General features: G+C 41.4%; 1 protein-coding gene across 1 annotated transcript in view; it reads right to left on the reverse strand.

Annotated features, from left to right (window-relative positions):
- Positions 1–4911: 4911 nt before the first annotated feature.
- The window catches only part of LOC140650756 (uncharacterized bromodomain-containing protein 10-like), a 60451-nt gene continuing 43310 nt past the window's right edge, over positions 4912–22052 (reverse strand). The window contains 8 exon segments of the mRNA XM_072859474.1: positions 4912–5426; positions 5429–5692; positions 9091–9298; positions 9300–11100; positions 11102–11514; positions 11516–11943; positions 12425–12612; positions 15531–15646. Coding sequence (XP_072715575.1) covers positions 4912–5426; positions 5429–5692; positions 9091–9298; positions 9300–11100; positions 11102–11514; positions 11516–11943; positions 12425–12612; positions 15531–15646 — 3933 coding nt within the window.

The following is a 22052-nucleotide window of genomic DNA, read 5'->3' on the forward strand; positions in this document are numbered from 1 at the left end:
GAGAGAGGGATTTGATGGGTGGACTGTTCAGTGGATAAGGAATTGGTTGGATGGTCGCATCCAGAGGGTAGCGGTCAATGGCTCAATGTCCAGATGGAGATCAGTGACGAGTGGTGTCCCTCAGGGGTCTGTACTGGGACCAGTGCTGTTCAAGATTTTAATCAATGACATTGACAGCGAGATCGAGTGCACCCTCAGCAAGTTTGCAGATGACACCAAGCTGAGTGGTGCAGTTGACATGGCTGAGGGAAGGGATGTCATCCAGAGGGACCTGGACAATTTCGAGAAGTGGGCCTGTATGAACCTCATGAGGTTCAACAAGGCCAAGTGCAGGGTCCTACACCTGGGTCAAGGCAATCTTTGGTTTCAATACAGGCTGGGGGATGATGTGATCGAGAGCAGCCCTGCGGAAAAGGACTTGGGGGTACTGAAGGATGAAAAGCTGGACATGAGACAACAATGTGCACTTGCAGCCCAGAAAGCCAACTGTATCGTAGGCTGCATCAAAAGAAGTGTGGCCAGCAGGTCGAGGGAGGTGATTCTGCCCCTCTACTCCACTCTCATGAGACCCCACCTGGAGTACTGCATCCAGCTCTGGAGTCCTCAGTACAAGAAGGACATGGAGCTGTTGGAGCGAGTCCAGAGGAGGGCCATGAAAATGATCTGAGGGCTGGAGCACCTCTCCTATGAGGAAAGGCTGAGAGAGTTGGGGTTGTTCAGCCTGGAGAAGAGAAGGCTCCGGGGAGACCTTATTGCGTCCTTTCAATACTTAAAGGGGGCCTATAGGAAAGACAGGGACAGACATTTTAGCAAGGCCTGTTGTGACAGGACAAGGAGCAATGGTTTTAAACTTAAGGGAGGGCAGATTTAGACTGGATTTAAGAAATAAATTGTTTACAATGAGGGTGGTGAAGCACTGGAACAGGTTGCCCAGAGGGGTAGTGGAGGCCCCATCCCTGGAAACATTCAAGGTCAGGTTAGATGGGGCTCTGAGCAACCTGATCTAGTTAAAGATGTCCCTGCTCTTGCAGGGGGGTTGGACTAGATGACCTGTAAAGGTCGCTTCCAATCCAAACATTATATGATTCTATGAAAACTCCCTAAATGCCGTGTCTGCTCATGGCATTCAGGTTCCAAATCACAAGTGAAGACAAGGAACTGGAAGGTTGCATATATGTTGGGTGAATAAGGTGTGCTTTGACCTTTATATGGAAAAAGGACTAGTCCTACTACTTTGTATCATCACCTTTAAACAGATCAATGGACATGCACTGACAAGCGGCCTGTAAGAGGCTGACAACCTATTTCACTGTGCTAACTTAGCTAGCATATGTGATAAAGTCAGATACAGAAAAAGGAAAGCATGTTGTAGAGATTGATGGTTTCAGAATGAAGGATCTGAAGTAAATTTTTATCATCTCATTCTACCCTTGTGTCGTGGTTTAGCCCCAGCCGGCAGCTAAGCACCACGCAGCCGCTCGCTCACTCCCCCCTGGTGGGGTGGGGGAGAGAATCAGAAGAGCAAAAGTAAGAAAACTCGTGGGTTGAGATAAAAACAGTTTAATAACTGGAACAAAATAATAGTAATAATAATAATGAATTGTAATGAAAAGGAAAACAATGAGAGAGAGAGAGAGGAACAAAACCCAAGGGAGGGAAAAAAGGGGAAAAAAAAAAGATAATAATAATAATAATAAAAAAATAAATGATACAACCGCTCACCACCCACCGACCGACGCCCAGCCAGTCCCCGAGCAGCGATCACTACCCCCTGGCCAACTCCCCCAGTTTATATACTGGGCATGACATCATATGGTATGGAATAGCCCTTTGGTCAGTTTGGATCAACTATCCTGGCTGTGCCCCCTCCCATTTCTTGGGCACCTGGCAGAGCATGGGGAGCTGAAGGAAAAAAAAAAGGCCTTGACCAATGTAAACACTGCTTAGCGACAGCCAAAACATCAGTGTGTTATCAATATTATTCTCATACTAAAATCCAAAGCACAGCACTATACCAGCTACTAGGAAGAAAATTAACCCTATCCCAGCTGAAACCAGGACACATTGTGACAACGAATTAACATAAGAGAATGATGAGAACTGAGATATGCTAAAATAAATCACTTGAATACTTTTTAAATGCAGAGCATAAAAAGAAGCACTGATCCAAAGAGAGCAGACACAATCATAATTACTCCAACTGAGCATCTGCTGTTAGTCCACATTATCATCTGCTGAATTTTTAAGAAAAAAAATGGGGGAAGGACTTAAACATTAGAAGGAGAAATCAAGTGACAGTCATTAGTTAACAATGGCTGTAACTCAAATTTTCTAATATAACAGAAACATCAACAACACTAAAAAGTCACAAGTGTTCTTGTTTTTTCTAATCAGATCTGGACCAAAATTAAAAATAACAATATGTTTAATATTTTTTAAAACAGATCTTGTCATTGTAACATATTGCATTCCAATATAATGTAATACATTAATTGTAATACACTAATTGTAATACACTACAGTGTAATCTTATTTGTTATTGTTATATATATATATTGTTTTATATGTGTATTGTATATTATATATACATATATTATATATGTTGTTATAATATTGATATATTGTTGTTGTATTGTTATATAATACTGAAAGACATTTTCACAGAATCACACAGAATCACAGAATAGTTGAGGTTGGAAGATATCTCTGGAGATCATCTGGTCCAATCCCCCTGCTCAAGCAGGGTCAGCAGGTTGCTCGAAGCCTTGTCCAGTCTGGTTTTGAATATCTCCAAGGATGGAGACACCACAACCTCTCTGGGCACCCTGTTCCAGTGTTCAATGACCCTCACAGTAAAAAAGTGTTTCCTTATGTTCAGAAAGAATTTCATGTGTTTCAATTTGTGCCTATCGCTTCTTGTCCTGTCACTGGGCACCACTCAGAAGAATCTGGCTTTGTCTTAAGTCCTCAGGAACCTCCCCAGATAGCCATGACCTTTCAAAGATAATCAAGAGTGGCCTCACAAGGACATTGGCCAGCTTCTTCAGCACTTGTGTGCATCCTGTAAGGCCCCGTGACCTTATGTATGTCCAGTTTGTTTAAATGTTCCCTAACCTGATCCTCCTCCACCAAGGGTCTTCCTTGCTCCAGACTTTCCCCTGGTGTCAGAGGCCTGGGATTCCTGAAGGCCGGTCTTACCTGTAAACCCTGAGGCAAAGAAGGCATTGAGTACCTTGGCATTTTTCCATGTCCTTTCCCACCAGGGTCTCTGCCCCATTCAGCAGCAGGTCTGCATTTTCCCTAGCCTTGCTTTTGCTGCTTATGTACTTGTACATTTCTTTCTTGTTGCCCTTCACATCCCTCACCAGATTCAACTCCAGGTGGGCTTTGACTTTCCTAACCCCATCCCTGCACAATCGGACAGTGTCTCTATATTCCTCCTGGGTCACCTGACCTTGCTTCCACCTCTTGTAGGCTTCCTTTCTATATTTGACTTCAGGCAGGAGCTCCTTGTGCATCTATGCAGGCTTCCTGCTGCCTTTCCTTGATTTTTCTGCTCTTCAGAATGGATCAATCAGAAGTTGGAGGAGGTGATCCTTGAAAATCAACCAGCTGTCCTGGATCCCTCTTCTCTCCATGACTGTCTGCCATGAGATTCTTCCAAGCAACTCCCTGAACAGGCTAAAGTCTGCTCTCCTGAAGTCCAGGGTTGTGAGCCTGCTATTTGCCTTGTTCCTTCCTCTCAGGATCCTTAACTCCACCATCTCATGATCACTGCAGCCAAGGGTACGCCTAACGTTCACATCCCCAACCATTTCTTCCTTGTTTGTATGAGGTCCAGCAGAGTGCCTCTCTTTGTCTGCTCCTCAATCAGCTGTGTTAGGAAGTTGTCATCAATGCACTCCTGAAACCTCCTGGTTTGCTTGTGCCCTGCTGTGTTGTCCTTCCAACAGATGTCAGGGAGGTTCAAGTCCCCCATGAGGACCAGTACCTGTGAATGTGAGGCTTCTCCCAGTTGTCTGAAGAAGGCATCATCTACTTTTTCCTGATCAGGCAGTCCACAGTGTCATCCATGTTGGTCTGCCCTCTAATCCTAATCCCTAAACTCTTAACTGGCTCATAACGATGAGCTCATCCCTAGACAAAGCTCCATGCATTCCAGCTGCTCTCTCACATAAAGGGCAAATCCCCCTCTTCACCTTCCCAGCCTGTCCTTCCTAAAGAGCCTGTATCCACCCATGGCAGCACTCCAGTTGTCTGAGCTATCCCACCATGTCTCTGTGATCCTGATGAGATCACAGCCCTGCAGCTGCACACAGACCTCTAATTCCTTCTCTGCTCCCTATTGCATGCAGAGGCATTTCAGGCACTTTGGAGAGGCACCCAGCCATGGTGAGATGCTTCTGCATTAAATGAAAAGATGTGCATATATATGTATTTTCTGCCACAATGCAGCAGATATACACACTTTTAAACTATTACCACCACAAAGCAGTATAGCACCTTGATTTATTAAATGCAGATTCTTCTGCATTGTTGCCGAACAGTACACTGGTCCAAAATTACTAAAAAAAATTTTTAAACCCTATACATTGGGTAAACAAAACATGAATAAACCAGCATAGTTCTTTGTACATATAGTTTAGTACAGATTGTTAAGAATTCAGGAATATATACAAATTTATGCCATGACTATTTTATTAACCCTCTGAAAGCATAACTCTGACTGAACCTGAATATATTGTTCTTCCTCTCAAGCTCCACAGATAAATGGAAAAGAGCCATAATCTAACAATTTTTTAAAGAAACCCACTATGTTTTAAACAAAATAAGAAATGGTTTAAGTTATAACAACCACTTACAAAGAAAAAGAATGCCTCAACATTTCGAAGTGACTCATTTGCACTAAGTTCAGTATGCAGCTTTTTCAGGTTTATCTAGGCAAGATGATTGAAAAGGAGGAAAGACAGTGATAGGATTTCTGCTTGTGGACATTACAACAGAAGGCAGTGATGAAGCTTTTGATGCTGAAGTACTGATAACATTCCGAATGGCTCCCTCTGGACTTACCAACAGTTTTTTGATGGACGAATCTAAGGCAAACACTGAAGTGTTACTTGATAACTGAGAGTTCCCAGGGTGCATGGCAGAAATCAAAGAAGTTGCAAATAAAATATTAGCTGGAGGTTTTATCACTGAAGACATAGACAGTGTTGTTGTTGACAGTGAAGCACATGAGCTAGCAGGAGTATTCAATATCTGGGGCACTGTGTACACAGTGGGTAAAGCATTTGCAGACCCAGAAGAGTTCACAATTTTTATAGAGCTTTTCAAAGGAGGTTTTGATGTTTGCCAATTTAATGAATTAGTGGGTGCTAGTGTGATCTTTAGGGGTACAGGATTAACAATTGGTACACCTTGAGCCCTTGACCATGGTTAATAGCTAAAGGAAGAGGAGTCTGCTTTGTATTAGAAGAGAGGAGAAGAACATGGCTGCCAGGTCCAAGGCCTTGTGATGGAACAATAAAATGAGTACCATTAATCATTATCTCAGTTCCAGGTGACAAAGGCATACTGGTGTTAATAATTATTTTCTGTTGAATGCAAGGTTCATTCAATTGATCTCCTGCCTGGCTTGTTACAGGAGGTGAAGTTGTAGACATCTGAATAGCAGAAGCACAGGTATAAGTATGTGTCATGGTTTAGGCCCAGCTGGCAACTAAACACCACAGAGCCATTTGCTCACTCCTCCCCGTTGGGATGGGGGAGAGAATTGGAAGAGCAAAAGTAAGAAAACTCGTTGGTTGAGATAAGAACAGTTTAATAATGGGAACAAAATAATAGTAATAATAATAATGAATTGTAATGAGAAGGAAAACAACAAGAGAGAGAGAGGAACAAAACCCAAGGGAGGAAAAAAAAAAGTGATACAACTGCTCACCACCCACCGACTGACGCCCAGCCAGTCCCTGAGCAGCGACCGCTACCCCCCGGCCAACTCCCCCCAGTTTATATACTGGGCATGATGTCATAGGGTATGGAATAGCCCTTTGGCCAGTTTGGATCAACTATCTTGGCTGTGCCCCCTCCCAGTTTCTTGTGAGCCTGGCAGAGCAGGGGAAGCTGAAAAGTCCTTGACTAGTGTAAACATTACTGAGCAACAACTAAAACATCAGTGTGTTATCAATATTATTCTCATACTAAAATCCAAAACACAGCAATATACCAGCTACTAGGAAGAAAATTAACTCTATCCCAGCCGAAACCAGGACAGTCATCACCCCTTATTCTATACCATCTACGTCATGCCCAGGTTCTACCCTTTCTAATACATTCCAATTAATCACCACCATTTTTCCTGTCTCTTGATCTATATACACATAGCTATCATTCCCTTGGTCTATGGGCCATCCTTCTAAAATGTTCGTTAAGTTCATTTAGTCCATGATTTTGGGCTCCATCTGTCATAACAGTACTTCTGGGCAGGAGAGATGGTGTGTGGTGTTGGACTGTTGCATGCTGAAGCCAGTTCTGGTTCCATCACTGCTGCACTTTGCTCGGTTTTCATCAAAGTTCATTCTTCATTAATCTGGGTGATCCTTACTGAAATACTATTGATATGGTGTATAGTAACCATAAAAGTGATGACATACAGTATTATATAGCAATTAACATCATACCATTTAGTTCATTGGCTATTCTCACCCAAAATCAAATCCCCCTGAGGTACACAGCGGACTTCCCCATCCTCCTGCATTACCCACCGAGTGCACCCAGGTCCTTGAGCAAAAGCAGTCCCACGAATGGGCTTGCCTTTGCCTGAGGCAGGAATAACCCAGACTGTCTTCCCCAGCATGTTTTTTATGTGCACTACAGGGACCTTATCCCCTTCTACAGTACATAAAAGTTTTGATTGGGCAGGGACAGCTCGACTGACAGATCCTTTAGTGTTAACTAACCAGGTGGCCTTTGCTAAATGTGTATCCCAATGTTTGAATATCCCACCACCCATTGCTCTCAGTGTAGTCTTTAACAGTCCATTGTATCGTTCAATTTTCCCAGAGGCTGGTGCATGATAGGGGATGTGATATACCCACTCAATGCCATGCTCTTTGGCACAGGTGTCTATGAGGTTGTTTCGAAAATGAGTCCCGTTGTCTGACTCAATTCTCTCTGGGGTGCCATGTCACCATAGGACTTGCTTTTCAAGGCCCAGGATAGTGTTCCGGGCAGTGGCATGGGGCACGGGATATGTTTCCAGCCATCCGGTGGTTGCTTCCACCATTGTAAGCACATGGCGCTTGCCTTGGCGGGTTTGTGGGAGTGTGATATAATCAATCTGCCAGGCCTCCCCATATTTATATTTCAGCCATCACCCTCCATACCACAGAGGCTTTAACTGCTTGGCTTGTTTAATTGCAGCGCATGTTTCACATTCATGGATAACCTGTGCAATAGTGTCCATGGTCAAGTCCACCCCTCGATCACCAGCCCATCTATATGTTGCATCTCTTCCTTGATGGCCCGAGGTGTCATGAGCCCACCGAGCTATAAATAATTCACCCTTATGTTGCCAGTCCAGATCTACCTGAGCCACTTCAATCTTAGCAGCCTGATCCACCTGCTGGTTGTTTTGATGTTCCTCAGTGGCCTGACTCTTGGGTACATGAGCATCTATGTGACATACTTTTACAACCAGGTTCTCTACGCAAGCAGCAATATCTTGCCACAATGCTGCAGCCCAGATGGGTTTGCCTCTGCGCTGCCAATTGTTCTGCTTCCATTGCTGCAACCACCCCCACAGGGCATTTGCCACCATCCATGAGTCAGCATAGAGATAGAGCACTGGCCACTTTTCTTGTTCAGCAATGTCTAAAGCCAGCTGAATGGCCTTTACTTCTGCAAATTGGCTCGATTCACCTTCTCCTACAGCAGTTTCTGCTACTTGTCATATAGGACTCCATACAGCAGCTTTCCATCTCCGATGTTTTCCTACAATACGACAAGACCCATCAGTGAACAGTGCATATTGCTTCTCATTTTCTGGCAGTTTATTGTACATTGGGGCCTCCTCAGCACGCGTCACCTCCTCCTCTGGCGATATTCCGAAATCTTTGCCTTCTGGCCAGTCCATAATTACTTCCAAGATTCCTGGGCAACTGGGGTTTCCTATTCGAGCCTGTTGTGTGAATCAGTGCAACCCACTTACTCCACGTAGCATCAGTTGCATGATGTGTAGAGGGGACCCTCCCTTTGAACATCCAGCCCAGCACCGGCAGTCGAGGTGCCAGGAGGAGCTGTGCTTCAGTACCAACCACTTCCGAAGCAGCTCGAACCCCTTCATATGCTGCCAATATCTCTTTTTCAGTTGGAGTATAGCGGGCCTCAGATCCTCTGTATCCCCAAGTCCAAATGCCTAGGGGTCGACCTCGAGTCTCCCCTGGTGCTTTCTGCCAGAGGCTCCAGGTAGGGCCATTCTCCCCAGCTGCAGTGTAGAGCACATTCTTTACATCTTGCCCTGCCCGGACTGGCCCAAGGGCTACTGCATGAACTATCTCCCATTTAATTTGTTCAAAGGCTTGTTGTTGCTCAGGGCCCCATTTGAAATCGTTCTTCTTCCGGGTCACTTGGTAGAGAGGGCTTACGATCAGACTGTAATTTGGAATATGCATTCTCCAAAAACCCACAATGCCTAAGAAAGCTTGTGTTTCCTTTTTGCTAGTTGGTGGAGACATGGCTGTCATTTTGTTGATCACATCCATTGGGATCTGACGACGTCCATCTTGCCATTTTATTCCTAAAAACTGGATCTCCTGTGCAGGTCCCTTGACCTTACTTTGTTTTATGGCAAAACCAGCTTTCAGGAGCATTTGGACTATTTTCTTCCCTTTCTCAAAAACTTCCTCTGCTGTATTGCCCCACACGATGAAGTCATCAATGTATTGCAGATGTTCAGGGTCTTCCCCCTGTTCCAGTGCAGTCTGGATCAGTCCATGGCAAATGGTAGGGCTGTGTTTCCACCCCTGGGGCAATCGATTCCAAGTGTACTGAACAGTTTACTGAATCGATTCCAAGTGTACAGGACAGTATGACTTTCTTTCACTATATTGGGCGACATCTGCTGGCACTGTAGAGAAGAAAAGCTGGGAAAATTCATGACTTTACCTGTATTTCATGAAGCAGAGGACAATATACTTTGAGGCTTGTGAATATCTGCATTAGATGGCAAAGCAGCTGAAATACCTGGTAACTGAAACTGAAGCAATGCAGGTGTCTGATCTTTTGGAAGTGAGGGGGAGATTTGGAACTGCTATGAAGTGAGGAACTGTATGTATCGCTTTGGGGGAGATGGCTACAGATCCAGGCAGGCTAACAGCTGGAAACTGTAAAGTAGATGATGAGTTCTGAGGAGATACTGTTGGTCGTGTAGTTGAAATTAGCACAGGTGAAGCAAGATGTCTTGTTTCCACAGTTGATATACCCACAGTATTTCTGATATTCAATGTACATAGTTGCTTGTCTAAACCCGGCCTTATTCTTGAAGTGTTGTTTTCATCAATCAAGACAGTAGGTTGTGTCCCAAGAGAAGTCTCACTTGGTGTTACTGAAACAGATTCCAAACATGCACTTGCTGCTGTTACTGTAAAGGCAGTTGCAGCTTTCATTACAACACCTATGGATTTATTCAGTGATGTAACATTTTGACTTGTAAACCCTGAACATACTGGAACCAAGCTACCACTGCTTGACAAACATAAAGTAAGACCCATACTCTTTTTGTCTTCTCCCTTAGAATTGACAGACTGCAATATATTAATTGGTGGAGTTTGTTGTTCATTGCCTTTGGTATTTACAAAGGCGTGCCCTATGTTTAGTCCAATTTTCACATCTTTTACTTGAGCCACATCAGTTGGTGATTTTTTTTTTATTGGTACTTCTACTGTAGATGGGATCAAAACCAACTGTGGCTGCTCTGTGGCACTAACAAATGTTTTTTTTAGGGAAGAAGGGAGGATCTGTTTTGATGACTCCACAACTAGATTAGTGTTTGATGCACCACTAGGAAGTGGAGTATTAATGAAAACTAATTTCTGAGCACTTACACCAGTGGAAGTTAGAGAAGGTATAATATCGACTCCTGTAGCCCCACATGGAGACAAAATAGGTGTATTTTTGACTAACATAACTTTTTGAACTGGAGTACCACTGATTACATCACCATTTGTTGCTGTACTAATCTCAGATTGTATAAGGGGATGTTTTTTAGCTTTAGTATCACCTTGTTGCTGCATTGAAGAATTTGGGGTAATGCCAGTGTTATCCTGTCCAACACTAATTGCATTAACAGGACTGCTTGGAATTGCTGACATCAAAGTGCTAGTCCAGGAAAGGGGGGCCAAGAAAGTAGGAGAGGATACATGACACGTTTTCTCTGTTTGATTCAGAATGCCCCCATGAGGAAGCTGCCCTAACATACATTTGAAATTTTTCCCCATTATCTGATTTAAGCCAGCAGGAAAAGATGGAATGTTGAAAGAAGCATCTGCTGAGGTGGCAAACACAGAAGCAGATGCTTGTCTAAAAACTGGAAAATCAGATGTGGCTGTTGTTATAGATGAAAGAGTAGAGGTTGATAATGTTGTGGATTTTGGCACCAAAAATGCCTTAAGTTGAGGTGCATAAGCAAAAGCTGAATTAGGAGATAAACTATTAGCTGCAGTCTGGTCTGGGTTTGTCTGTACTTTAACAATTCCTGTGTTCCCACCTCGTGTTGTGACCAGAATAGCCTGTGATTCTCTTATACACACTGTTTTTAGTTCTTGCTTAGCTTCAAAGGAGTCACTGGTTTTCTGTGATGTGAGACTGTGAAAGGAAGAAGTAGTATTTGTAGATCCACTGAATGTTGTTGCTGATGTAAAAGGCTGACTACCTGTAGAAACAGTGGGTAAAGCCAAAGATATAGGGAATGGGGCAGCTGAAACTGTAGGCTTGGTTTTGTCAGTTTCACTGTGGCTCATTGGAATTGTTGATAATAAATTACTTGTTGAGTTTATAGAAGGCAATGATTGCAGTCTGTTCACAGGACTAGTTATCTGTAACATGCATAATATGCTTGTTAAAAATTGTACTAGGCAGTGTATTGGTAGCATGTGCAGTTGGTGTTACCAGGACAGGTGTTAAAGAAACATTGACAATTGCTGCTTGTGAGAAGGTTGTACAGTGCAGTTCAGGAGACTTTTGTTGCCATGACTGAATGTTCTTCGATATAGTTTTTCCTTCATTCTGCTGAATAAGAAAATTCTTAGGTTGCATGACTTGTTGCATGACTTTTTCTCCAGTTTTAGGGTCAATCACAGCTTGCATTTGAATTTTTATTGAGCTGTTGTGAAGGTCTCTTGATACATAATGGCTACCTGGAATTTTGTATGCTGTTTGCAAAGGACTTTTTGAACTGGTCTGGCAAGGCAGTGCTGGTTTTATTGGCAGTGATTCCATAGGTGATATAACTGTTTTTTTCAGAAATAGATACATTTATGCCTGGGGGAGGTGGCAGTCGATTTGTTAATGTCACTTTGTTTCCAATACTCTTGGCAAGCAAGGCCTGGATGGGTTTGGTCCCTTTCAGAAAGTTTGATATTGATGTTGCAGGATCTGACAGGAAAAATGATTCTGGAGTTGGTTGTTCATATTGTTTCAGCTCAGTCAAACAACTGTCTGTCTGCATGCCACTTTCTGAATTCTGGACTATAGCCTCAGTAGTGCTCAACTTAGCTTTCTTTCTTGGTGAAAGTTCATTTATGCTATCATCCAGACAACTGTTCTGCTCGGACTGTCGTTTAACAGATTTGGGCAGCATCTTATGTATTTCTTTAGAAGTCCGATCTCTTTTTAGAAGTCTGTTTTTTCCTGTAGGTAAAACCATCTCTAACAGTTTCATTTCATCTGCAAAAACAGTAAAGTAAAAATTTTAAGAGTTTTACAAGTTTGCAATTGATACACCTATATGACAGTTTGACAATGTTCAGATAAAGGCAAAGTGCTAGTTCATAAACATTTGTCAGGACAGCTATCAAGAACAGTTTCTGAGATGATGACAGCATTAATCATCTGTAATGTATTTTACTTTTTTTTTAACAACTTAAGCTACAGCTGATATAATGTAAATTCTTCTGAGCAGGCCTACTATTTTATCACAGAAATAATTAAGCACAAAAATGGCAAAAGCTTACTAACACATAAAATCAAAATTCTCATCTAGGTCATCTCTGCCCCCTTCTCCTGGTCTACCATCTATCAGAAGTGCATCACAAAATCCAGTATGCTTACACTATAATTAAGGTAAATTATATGACAGAAACATGCATGAAAAAACTGATAGGCCCTTGAATCAAGTCCAGGCTATTAAATTTCAGTAAGTACTTACCAAAGTATAGGTGATCTTTTTTGGAAACATCCTCATGTTCTACAGACTCTGAAGATTTACTGGTTACTACTTCAAAAGACTCTTTGCCAGCATCACCCTCACTTTTGTCATTACTCCATAATTCTCTGGTAAATTTATAATGGTCTGGCTGTCTTTGAAAGTTATCATAGTCTTTCTTCAATCGAGACCTTGAAAATAATGACACACAACAACTAACTTTACTGAGGATCAGTACTCAATTTTTTCATGCTTTTACTTGTAAATTTCTCCCCCAAAAAATTTCAAATAGAAAAGATAGCCTACAATAACCTATGCCCTTTAAAAATGTGCAGGGTAGCTATATTCAAGTCTCTAAAAGTCTTCCCTCACTGAAATGAAATTCTATCCTCTTAAGTCCTTTAACAATAAGCAACAAGACTGAGTAAAATTTGACCCATCACTACTTTCCTGTCTCCATTTCCTGCTTTCCACCTTACACTATGATAATTAATACCCTAATCAATACAGGTACATCTGTAACAAATCTACAAATCTATTCTTTCCTCTGAAGACAGCTTCATCTAGAAAAATAAGCAATTCTTGCTTTCAGGAATGCATCATGTCTTTGGTGCAGTTAGATGACCATAATGTTCCTTTTTTTCAGTAAAACACCTTCCTCATTTTTCAGCCACTAAAATAGCTGCCCCTCACTTTCAGAAGCTCATATTCCATTAGATATGTGCAGAAGATAGAAGTACATAGGTATTTCACTCCATTTGAACACTGTTATGAAATAATATCCACCATGACACAATACTTACCTCTATAGTCACACAATGCTACTTTCTCCCTTGTTCTTTCTTTTATATAATTGCTCAGATGAGATCTAGTGGTATTTTAGCATATAAATACAGTGAACTACAGAGCTCAGCCAGTGGTAAACATGACATCAGAGAGATTCATTAAGAAAACAGTGAAGATATGCTAGTAATTAGCAAATTGTCTAAGATAGAATATAGATTCTAGCCTGGACCTAAACTCAACCCCTACGACAGTAAAAATAAGGTTTTGGTACTTCCTTAAATCTTAGAATTATTTAGGATAGAAGGGACCTCTGGAGGTCTCTAGTCCAACTCCCTGTTCAAAGCAAGTCTAATTAGATCAGGTTGCTCAGGGCTTTGTCCACTCAAGTTTTGAACACCTCTGAAGGTGGATATTCTACAAATTATCTGGGCCCCTGTTTCAGCATTTGACTACTCTCATGATGATGTTTTTTCCTTATATCTAATCAGGATTTCCCATGTTCCAGCTTGCGTCTGTTGCCTCTTACTCAGTTGGTTTGCACCTCTGAGAAGAGTCTGACTCTGTCTTCTCTGCATCCTCTGATCAGGCAACAATAAGGTCTCCCCTGAGCCTTCTCTTCTCCAGGCCGAACAAATCCAGTCCTCTCAGCTTCTCCTCATATGTCATGTGTTCCAGCCCCCTGACCAGCTTGGTGGCCCTCTGCTGGGCTTGCTCCAGTATGTTTGTGTCTGTCTTGCACTGGGGAGCCCAGAACTGGATGCAGGACTCCAGATGTGGTCTCACAAGTGCCAAATAGAGGGGAAGGATCACTTCCCTGGCCCTGCTAGCTACACTGTTACTAGTACAGCCCAGGACGCTGTTGGCCTCCTTTGCTGCAAGGTCACACTGCTGGTTCATGTTCAACTTGTTGCCCACCAGGACCCCCAGGTCCTTTTCTGCAAAGCTGCTTTTTATCCAGTGGGCCCCCAGCCTGTACTGGTACATAGGGTTATTCCAGCCCAGGTGCAGGACTTTGTACTTGTCCTTGCTGAACTTCTTGAGGTTCCTGTCAGACCATTTCTTCAGCCTGTCCAGATCCCTCTGAATAGCAGCTCTGCCCTCCAGCACATTGACCACTCCCTCCCAATTTGGTGTCATTCACAAACTTGCTGAGAATGTGCTCTGAGTCATTATACAGGTCATTAATAAAGACAATCAACAGTGTTGGCCCCAGTATTGATCCCTGAGGGACACCAGTAGTAACCAGCCACCTGTTGGACTTTGTACTGCTGATCGTGACACTTAGAGCTCAGCAGTCCTGTCAATTTTCTACACACGTTATTGTCCGCTTATCCAGTCCATACCTCACCAATTTGGCTCTAAGGATACTATAGGAGACTGTGTCAAAGGCCAAAGGTATGCAACATTCACTGCTCTCCCTTTGTCTACAGAGCCAGTCATCTCATTGTAGAAAGCAATCAAGTTGGTCAGGCATGATTTGTCCTTGGTAAATCCATGATGGCTGTTCCCAGTCACATTCTTGTCCTTCTTGTGCCTAGAAATGGCTTCCAGGAGGATTTGCTCCATAACCTTCTCAACAGTTATTAATCTGTCTGGCCTGTAGTTCCCTGGATTCTCCTTCCAAGATGAGTGTGACATTAGCTAACAGGCAACAGTAGCACAAGCTTCAAGATGCAGTGGCAACATATGTAGTCTTTAAAGGGCTTTGAATCTGGGTTCTAGTCCTCACCTCATCTTCATTGCTGATATTACCCATCTTAACTAGCTTTAATCCTATCACTGCTACACTGATGTTTGTCTGATGCACGTGATCCCAGATATACACTAATTTACAAAACTGGAAAGGCTCTCAAAATAACAATTTAAGAACTAGTTCTCTTATGAGGTTGTTAATGACCGGTTCAGGTAATTTTAGGTAGCACTTAATACCATAGACTGACTTAAAAAGTTGTAAGAAGACTTGGTCCAGGTTTTTTAATACTGTTTTTCAGGAATTTCTTCATCAAACAAACAGCAATATTAACTACAGCTAGATTATGATATGGCATAGCTTGAGACAAGCATGCTTAGGGATTCTAGAGCATCATGGGGAAAAAGAACAGGGGCTAAATCTCAAATTTATTTGTAATCAGTAAATCTGTTGTTACAGAAAATGACATTTACCTCTTCAGACTAAAATGCTACTTAGATATAATTTCTATTCTCAAAATAACTTTATTACCATGATTTTAGAAGCCAGCTGACATTGACTGGTTTTTAAAAGTAAGGAGTTGGATTTTATTTCACATTTCTTGTATTATTGTTAAAAAGAGCAGCTAATTACCTGTTTCTTTGAAATGCTTTCATTAGCTTTAGTTCCCATGGTAACAGTTCATTAAGTAGTCGTATCAATGTACTATGTAATTCCTTTACAGCTTGCTTTCGATGGTACCATCTTCCCTGCAAACATAAATAACATTTAGCATTGCGTTATATCTGAATCTTGTTATACTATAGTAGTCCTACAATAATCTTGGTACACTTACAACGTAGAAAAATGATGACTAGAACAATATTAAGTCTCACAATGTCTATTACCAACCTTCATAAGGCAAACCTAATACTCTACAGTTTGTGTAGTGCAAAGAGATAATATCTTAATTTATAAAAGCAACAGTGCAGAGATGTTTACTTTTTCAGATTGCACAAAATTAGAAATTAATAGAACCCTGCTAACAATTACACCACATGTTTAAAATTGCTTATATGAGTAGCCTTAATATATGTCATAGACATTTCAGGTCAAGAAAGGCAATCAAATATGCAAAGCTTCCAAAGTTAATATTAAAAAGATATTTCTATTAAAAAATTGTATAACTATTTCATTTAATGTATAAGTGATATAATTTATATAGACCCTTACAAAAACAAAGGTTGATATCATTTTCAGGAGTCACACACACACTTTGCATTACACTTTGCTCATCCAAAATTCTAGATAAAGTTCTTAAAAGGAAAGTTCTGTAAATTGGCCATTTATAAAGTAACAGACTATGGAGTAAGGAACACATTGCAGCTGTAAAAACCTTTAGTTTTTTAACTCAATCTTGCAATTAAAAACTGTTTTCTTTTCCAAACTGAAATTTAGCATGTATAATCGTCCATAAAGAATTCTTGTTTTGTTAAAACTGGAAAGGCTGACTGAGGATAAAAAAACATTGTGAAAAAATGAGTAGTGTGCATGCACAACACACAGTTTTCCTCACTATTCATTTAAATAGTTGCTGTTGGGACCCTGAGGGAGCCAACAGGCTCTGCACCCTCCCCCTGTCCCTGCTCCTTGGGGTTTGGCTGCCTGTGCTCAAGGGCAGCTCTGATATGGTGCAGCCATGTAACTTGGGATCAGACAGCTGGGAAAACCACTAATGTGTGAGAAAGAGCTGGGAGATGCCTTGGCAGGGACCTCCCCCTTTTGCTTGGGGCTGCATTTAAGCTCAGGCCCTCACCCTTGGGTCTTGCCTGAGCTATGCTGTAGGTATGCTGTGCCCAGCAGCATACCTTCCTGACCCCAACTTGGCTTGACCTCGGCCCTGCCTCATCACTCTGAACTTGCCTGGCCATAACTGGACTGTGGTTGACCCTGATTACCATTACTGGACCTGCTCTGCTCTTCTTCCTCGGGTGCAGTGGAAGTGCACCCTGTTGGTGAGGGCAACGGGTTGGTGCCCCTGCCTTGCTGTCACCCTCAGCTCCCAGCTCACCTACATTTGCAGAGCAGATATTCTTGCTGCTTCCTGACAGGCAATATGCAATATTAAAAAAAAAAAAATCACAGTGAATATAATGCTGTGAAACACAGCTTTTTACATTCTTAAACACGTATGCCTTATAAATATTTGTTCTAAAAACTTTATTATCAAGTCACTCACAAAAATGAGAGAACATGTATATATGGGCAGCTGCACAACCAGATAATGTACATTACAATGCTTCTGTCACTATACCAATTCAGTGCATTTTTTACTTCACTGATGATTTTGTTTTAACAACCTCTCTGACAAGACAGGAGACAGTATGGTTCTGCAGCAGAAAAAGAAGCAAGACTTAGGAACCTTTTTTATATACATCTTTAGCTTTTGGTAGAGCTCTGTTCTTTAATAGCTATCTGTAATTCAGCATGCACAGAAATTTAGGGCAGGAAAAGCTGATCCAGGCCTGACATGGCAGCCTTTCAGCAGTCTGCAACAGTGCTCTCCTGTGACTAGTGGAACAAATTCCTTTCTACCTGTTCCTAGCAGGTTTGCCCACTGTGTACTGTACAATGGCAAGCTGCATGCTTCTTTGAGGACTTGAGCCACTGTTTATTTTTATGAATAATCATTTAGATGTTACAGAACAGAATTAATGGCTATTCATTCATTCTTTAATTAAAGTTGCAAACCCCAAAGTTTTTATATGGAAAGTGGTACCATATTACCATACAATGTTTGATGTTGAAAACAGAAGTCAGGAAATTGTCTTCTAATATCCCCCCATTTGTGGCCTGGTCATAGTGCATATGTAACATACTGAAGATAAGCTTCCATCAAGTACTGTTTTAGAAAATAGCCTATTTGTATATTGTAGCCTAATTAGGCATTTGATATTGCTTATTAGTGTCAATAGTCAACAGAATTAGCTGTGAATGTGTAAACCAATATTAACAATGCAGATTTATTTTCCTCTTAAAGACCACATATAACATTTCATAGACAGTTGTAGAAGGATGAGTTGATATACTGCATAATATTAGTGGAATGTATCATATTAAAAAATCAACATAGCCAAAATAAACAATGTGATTGTATGACCAATCAATAAACCCCTACAATGGAAGAAGACTGTGAGGAGCTAGGCAAGGGCCATGTCATAGCTCATGAAGGTCAGGGAAGAAAGTAGGCAGTGACTGACCACAGCTGTTGCAAAGCAAGCTGAACTTATCTCAACACAAAGGGGACCAGAGGGTGGCTTTTGTTCTAGCTAAACACTACATCAGTTGGGTGGGTCAACCAGGGTAAACTAGGTCAACCAGTTGAGCAAATCAACTGGTTATATCAGTTCAATGAAACAAATGGCTGTGTAACTGTTCATCCCTGAGTTAATATAAAGAATGCAAATATATGTCTTCCTTAGCCAGACCAGCATGGGGGGGTATATGCGTGGCTCAGCTCAAAATAGAGTATAAAAACAGAACAATGAACAAAAAGAACTTTGAAGGGAGCAACAGGTTTGATCTGGTTTCAACCCACATATTGCTTTCTGGCAACTGGGAACACCCAGCATCATGAAGGTGAGCATAATATAGAGATTGGTAATGAGAATCATGTTTGTGATTCAGCTGTATATTGCAATTGGTATACTCTGCTAAGTGTAATTTGTATTTGTATCGTGATTTCAGTACATTGCTGTGCTTTCAGTACTCTGCTAAATCAAAATCCCATGTAACATCAAATAACTTCAAATAAGTACATTTGGTATTAAAAATTAAATTATACACGAGGAATATCTAAAAGAACCTGGTTAGAGATTACCTGGTCAGATTGGAATCTTATGTTTAGCAAAGAATAGGATGAATGAAAACAAGATAGAATAAAAAAAACTCGTGAAAATTAACTGGAGAGTAAAAAGGAGAAGCTGATAAAGCTGAAGAGACTTATTTACCTGTAAATAAGGCAGTCTGATTTATATAGGGAAAAATCGAATATGAACTAGATATGGCCACTGAATAAACTATGAAGAAACAATTGTTTAATGGGCTGAATAGACACAGGTAGAAGCTTTAGTCAAGAACAGACTTCAAGACTTCATTGTATTAATTATCACTTCAGGGAAGAACAAAATGATCACAGGTCACATTTCTCCTCCTTTAAAGAGTCCAATACTCTCTGACCAGGTTCTTCTAGATATTCCATATGATGAGGGTTTAATGTTTGATATCAAATTTACTTATCTGAAGGTATTTGACATTACATGGGACTTTGATTTAGCTGAGTGATACTGAAATCACAACACAAACACAATATAGCAGTTGCAACATACAGTTGGATCACAATACAAACATGATTCCCATTACCGGTCTCTGTATGCTCACCATCACAATGCTGGACATCCCCAGTCTCTGGGAAGGAATACATGGGTTGAAGCCAGCTCAAGCCCATTGCTCTCTTCAAAATTAATTTTGTTGGGTGTTCAGTTTTTATACTCTATGTTAGGCTGAGCTACATATACACTTCCCACATGTTGGTCTGGCTGGCTCAGGAAGTTAATAATACTTTCTATTGGTTATCTTAGGGAAGACCATTTACACAAACAGTTGACCCACTCAACTGATATAGCCATTTATCTAAAACAAAGGCCACCCTTGCTGTAGATTCTGTCCATGTCAGGACTCACTTTTTGAAGTTCTTCAGGGTAAAACGTTCCCTCGACTGCTTTGTGATTGTAGTCTATTAAGCAGTATATGGGTATCTATCTCCTTCTCACAGTTTCAGCTACTATGAAAATTTCATCCTTGAATGTCTGCTCATAACTTTTCTCAAATCTCTCTTTTGTTCTAGACACTCTGACCTGGTCTCCATTTTTGAGCAGAGGCACAGATTCTTTAATTTTAATCACATCCCTGTATACAGTTTTCCAAACCCCAGCAGAGTTCAAAGGGTTCATGCCCACAGGCTTGGCTCTGATATAAGAAAGAAATTTTTTACAGTAACAATCATTCACTGGAACAACCTCCCCAGGGACATGGTAGAGTCCCCATCACTGTAGGTTTTCAAGATGCAATTGGACAGGGTGCTAGATAATCTCATCTAGGCTCCCTTTCCCACAAAAGGTTGGACCAGATGATCTTTTGAGGTCCCTTCCAACTTGGGCTGTTCTATGATAGTTCTGTGGAAGCTATGGCTATAGCTCTTTAAAAGGTCTGATAACACATCAATGTAGCAACAAGTGTTGTGTGCTGTAAAATATCTCCACATCTTGGTTTTGAGCATCCTGTTCAAATGCTCTATGACAGTCATTTACTTCATTATTAGCAATAAAATGATAAGCATTATACTGCTTTTACATCTTGTCTAAAAATTCTTTTTCCCCAATCAGTCTGTAATTTCTGAAGTGCATGACCCCTGATAAAAATGGTTTCAAAAGCCCTGGCTATTTCAGAACCTGTTTTGCCTTTTCAACCAATGGCCCAAGCATGCTTGGATAATATGTCTAGCACCATTAAGATGTACTTAACACCATCATTGTTTGGAAAACTGTCACATATCCACCAAGTCTGTCTGCTGTTGAGCATCCACCTCTGCCACAATCACCTTTTTTCTTTTAAAGTGCTTTCTTGCTGCCTTGTGTAAACTGTAAGCATTCTGGTTTGCAAGTCAGGTTGCCACGTTGTTTCTGTTCAGATTGGCAATTTGCCTTTAGCAGCTTCAGAAAGGGGATTTACAGCCCCAAAGCTTCCCACCTCCCCAGGAGCACAGTAGATGTCTTAACAGAAGCAGAGGCATAGACATGCCTGCTAATGTACTGCTGCTATACAAATGCAAAGAAATCAAACATCAGACAATTTCACTTATGGACAGAGAAACTTTATTAACAGGGTATGAGGGGTGCTGGTGTTGCGTTAAGAGTTACTGTCGCATACAAATAGGAATTTGAGGAGTGGCTGGGGGGGAAACCCTCCCGTTGAGTCACGAGGTTCAGACAGGACCCCCTTGCTTTCTAAACTCCTTCTCAGAGAGGAGTCTAGGTGCGGCTAGGTCCAGTCTTAGTCTCAGACTTGGTCAACAATTTTCTAAGGACTGCGTGTATAGCCACTCATTAGTTCAGGGCTTTCGCTAAGGCGACAGCATCAGTTTTACACCCCCCAGTCTGGTCGTGTTGAAGGAGCTGTCATGGCCAGAGCAGTGAAGAGTGCAGTTTATTAGAGCAACAGACACACAGATTCTTTGGATTACCGGTGATAAATTCACTGTCTGCAAAGCACATGCAAATACCAAGAATATGAGTATGAATAACACGGCCGGACACAAACATGTATATAACACGGCCGGACACAATGTATATATCAAGAATATGAGTAACACTGTCACCGAAATCGGGAATCAAACTCCTTAACACCAATGTAGTATTAAGAAGCAGGCATTCTTTATTGCAGCGCTGGATGCACAGGGGATCGCTCCTCCTAGCATGCATACCACAGTTCGCATCAACCAAAACTTATATTCTTCAATCACATACATATACATCAAATTTCCCTGAATTATCATGCATATTCATTCTATTTCCCAGAACTAATTATCATATTCGCGTGGTCATTACGCATGCGTCCTTGAGCTCCGAGGGGCTTCCATGGGGGTCTCTGGTGGTCTTTGGTGATCGTACAGGTGTGTCCTTTAGTTGACCCCTTTTTCTGCACATGCGCAATCCCACCTGGCTGATGTAACCCATTTCCCTCTCCATGGTCCATGGTTTCTAACAATATGATTGATACTTGGCTAACCCTATTCCTATTCTAGTACAAACCAACTGTTCTAGTGGGTCAGCTAGTCCTCGACCTATTGTCAAGATGGGCTGGGGCTGTACTGGGAACATAGCAGCATTGTTCATAACCATGATTTATTATGCTCTATTCTATGTTATTCTCCCCCCCCCGTTGATTACAAAAGTTATCAATTAACTACTTCGGTTACATTTCCCCCCTTTGGAAGTTTTGAAATAATCATTTTTTCAATACTTCCATCTTAAAAATTTCACTATATGCTAGTTCATTATTTCCTTAACTAATAACAATTGGAATCTACAACAATTCAATGAGCTATCCTTCACTATA

This window comes from Ciconia boyciana, chromosome 4, assembly GCF_034638445.1.
Source record: "Ciconia boyciana chromosome 4, ASM3463844v1, whole genome shotgun sequence".
NCBI lineage: Eukaryota > Metazoa > Chordata > Aves > Ciconiiformes > Ciconiidae > Ciconia > Ciconia boyciana.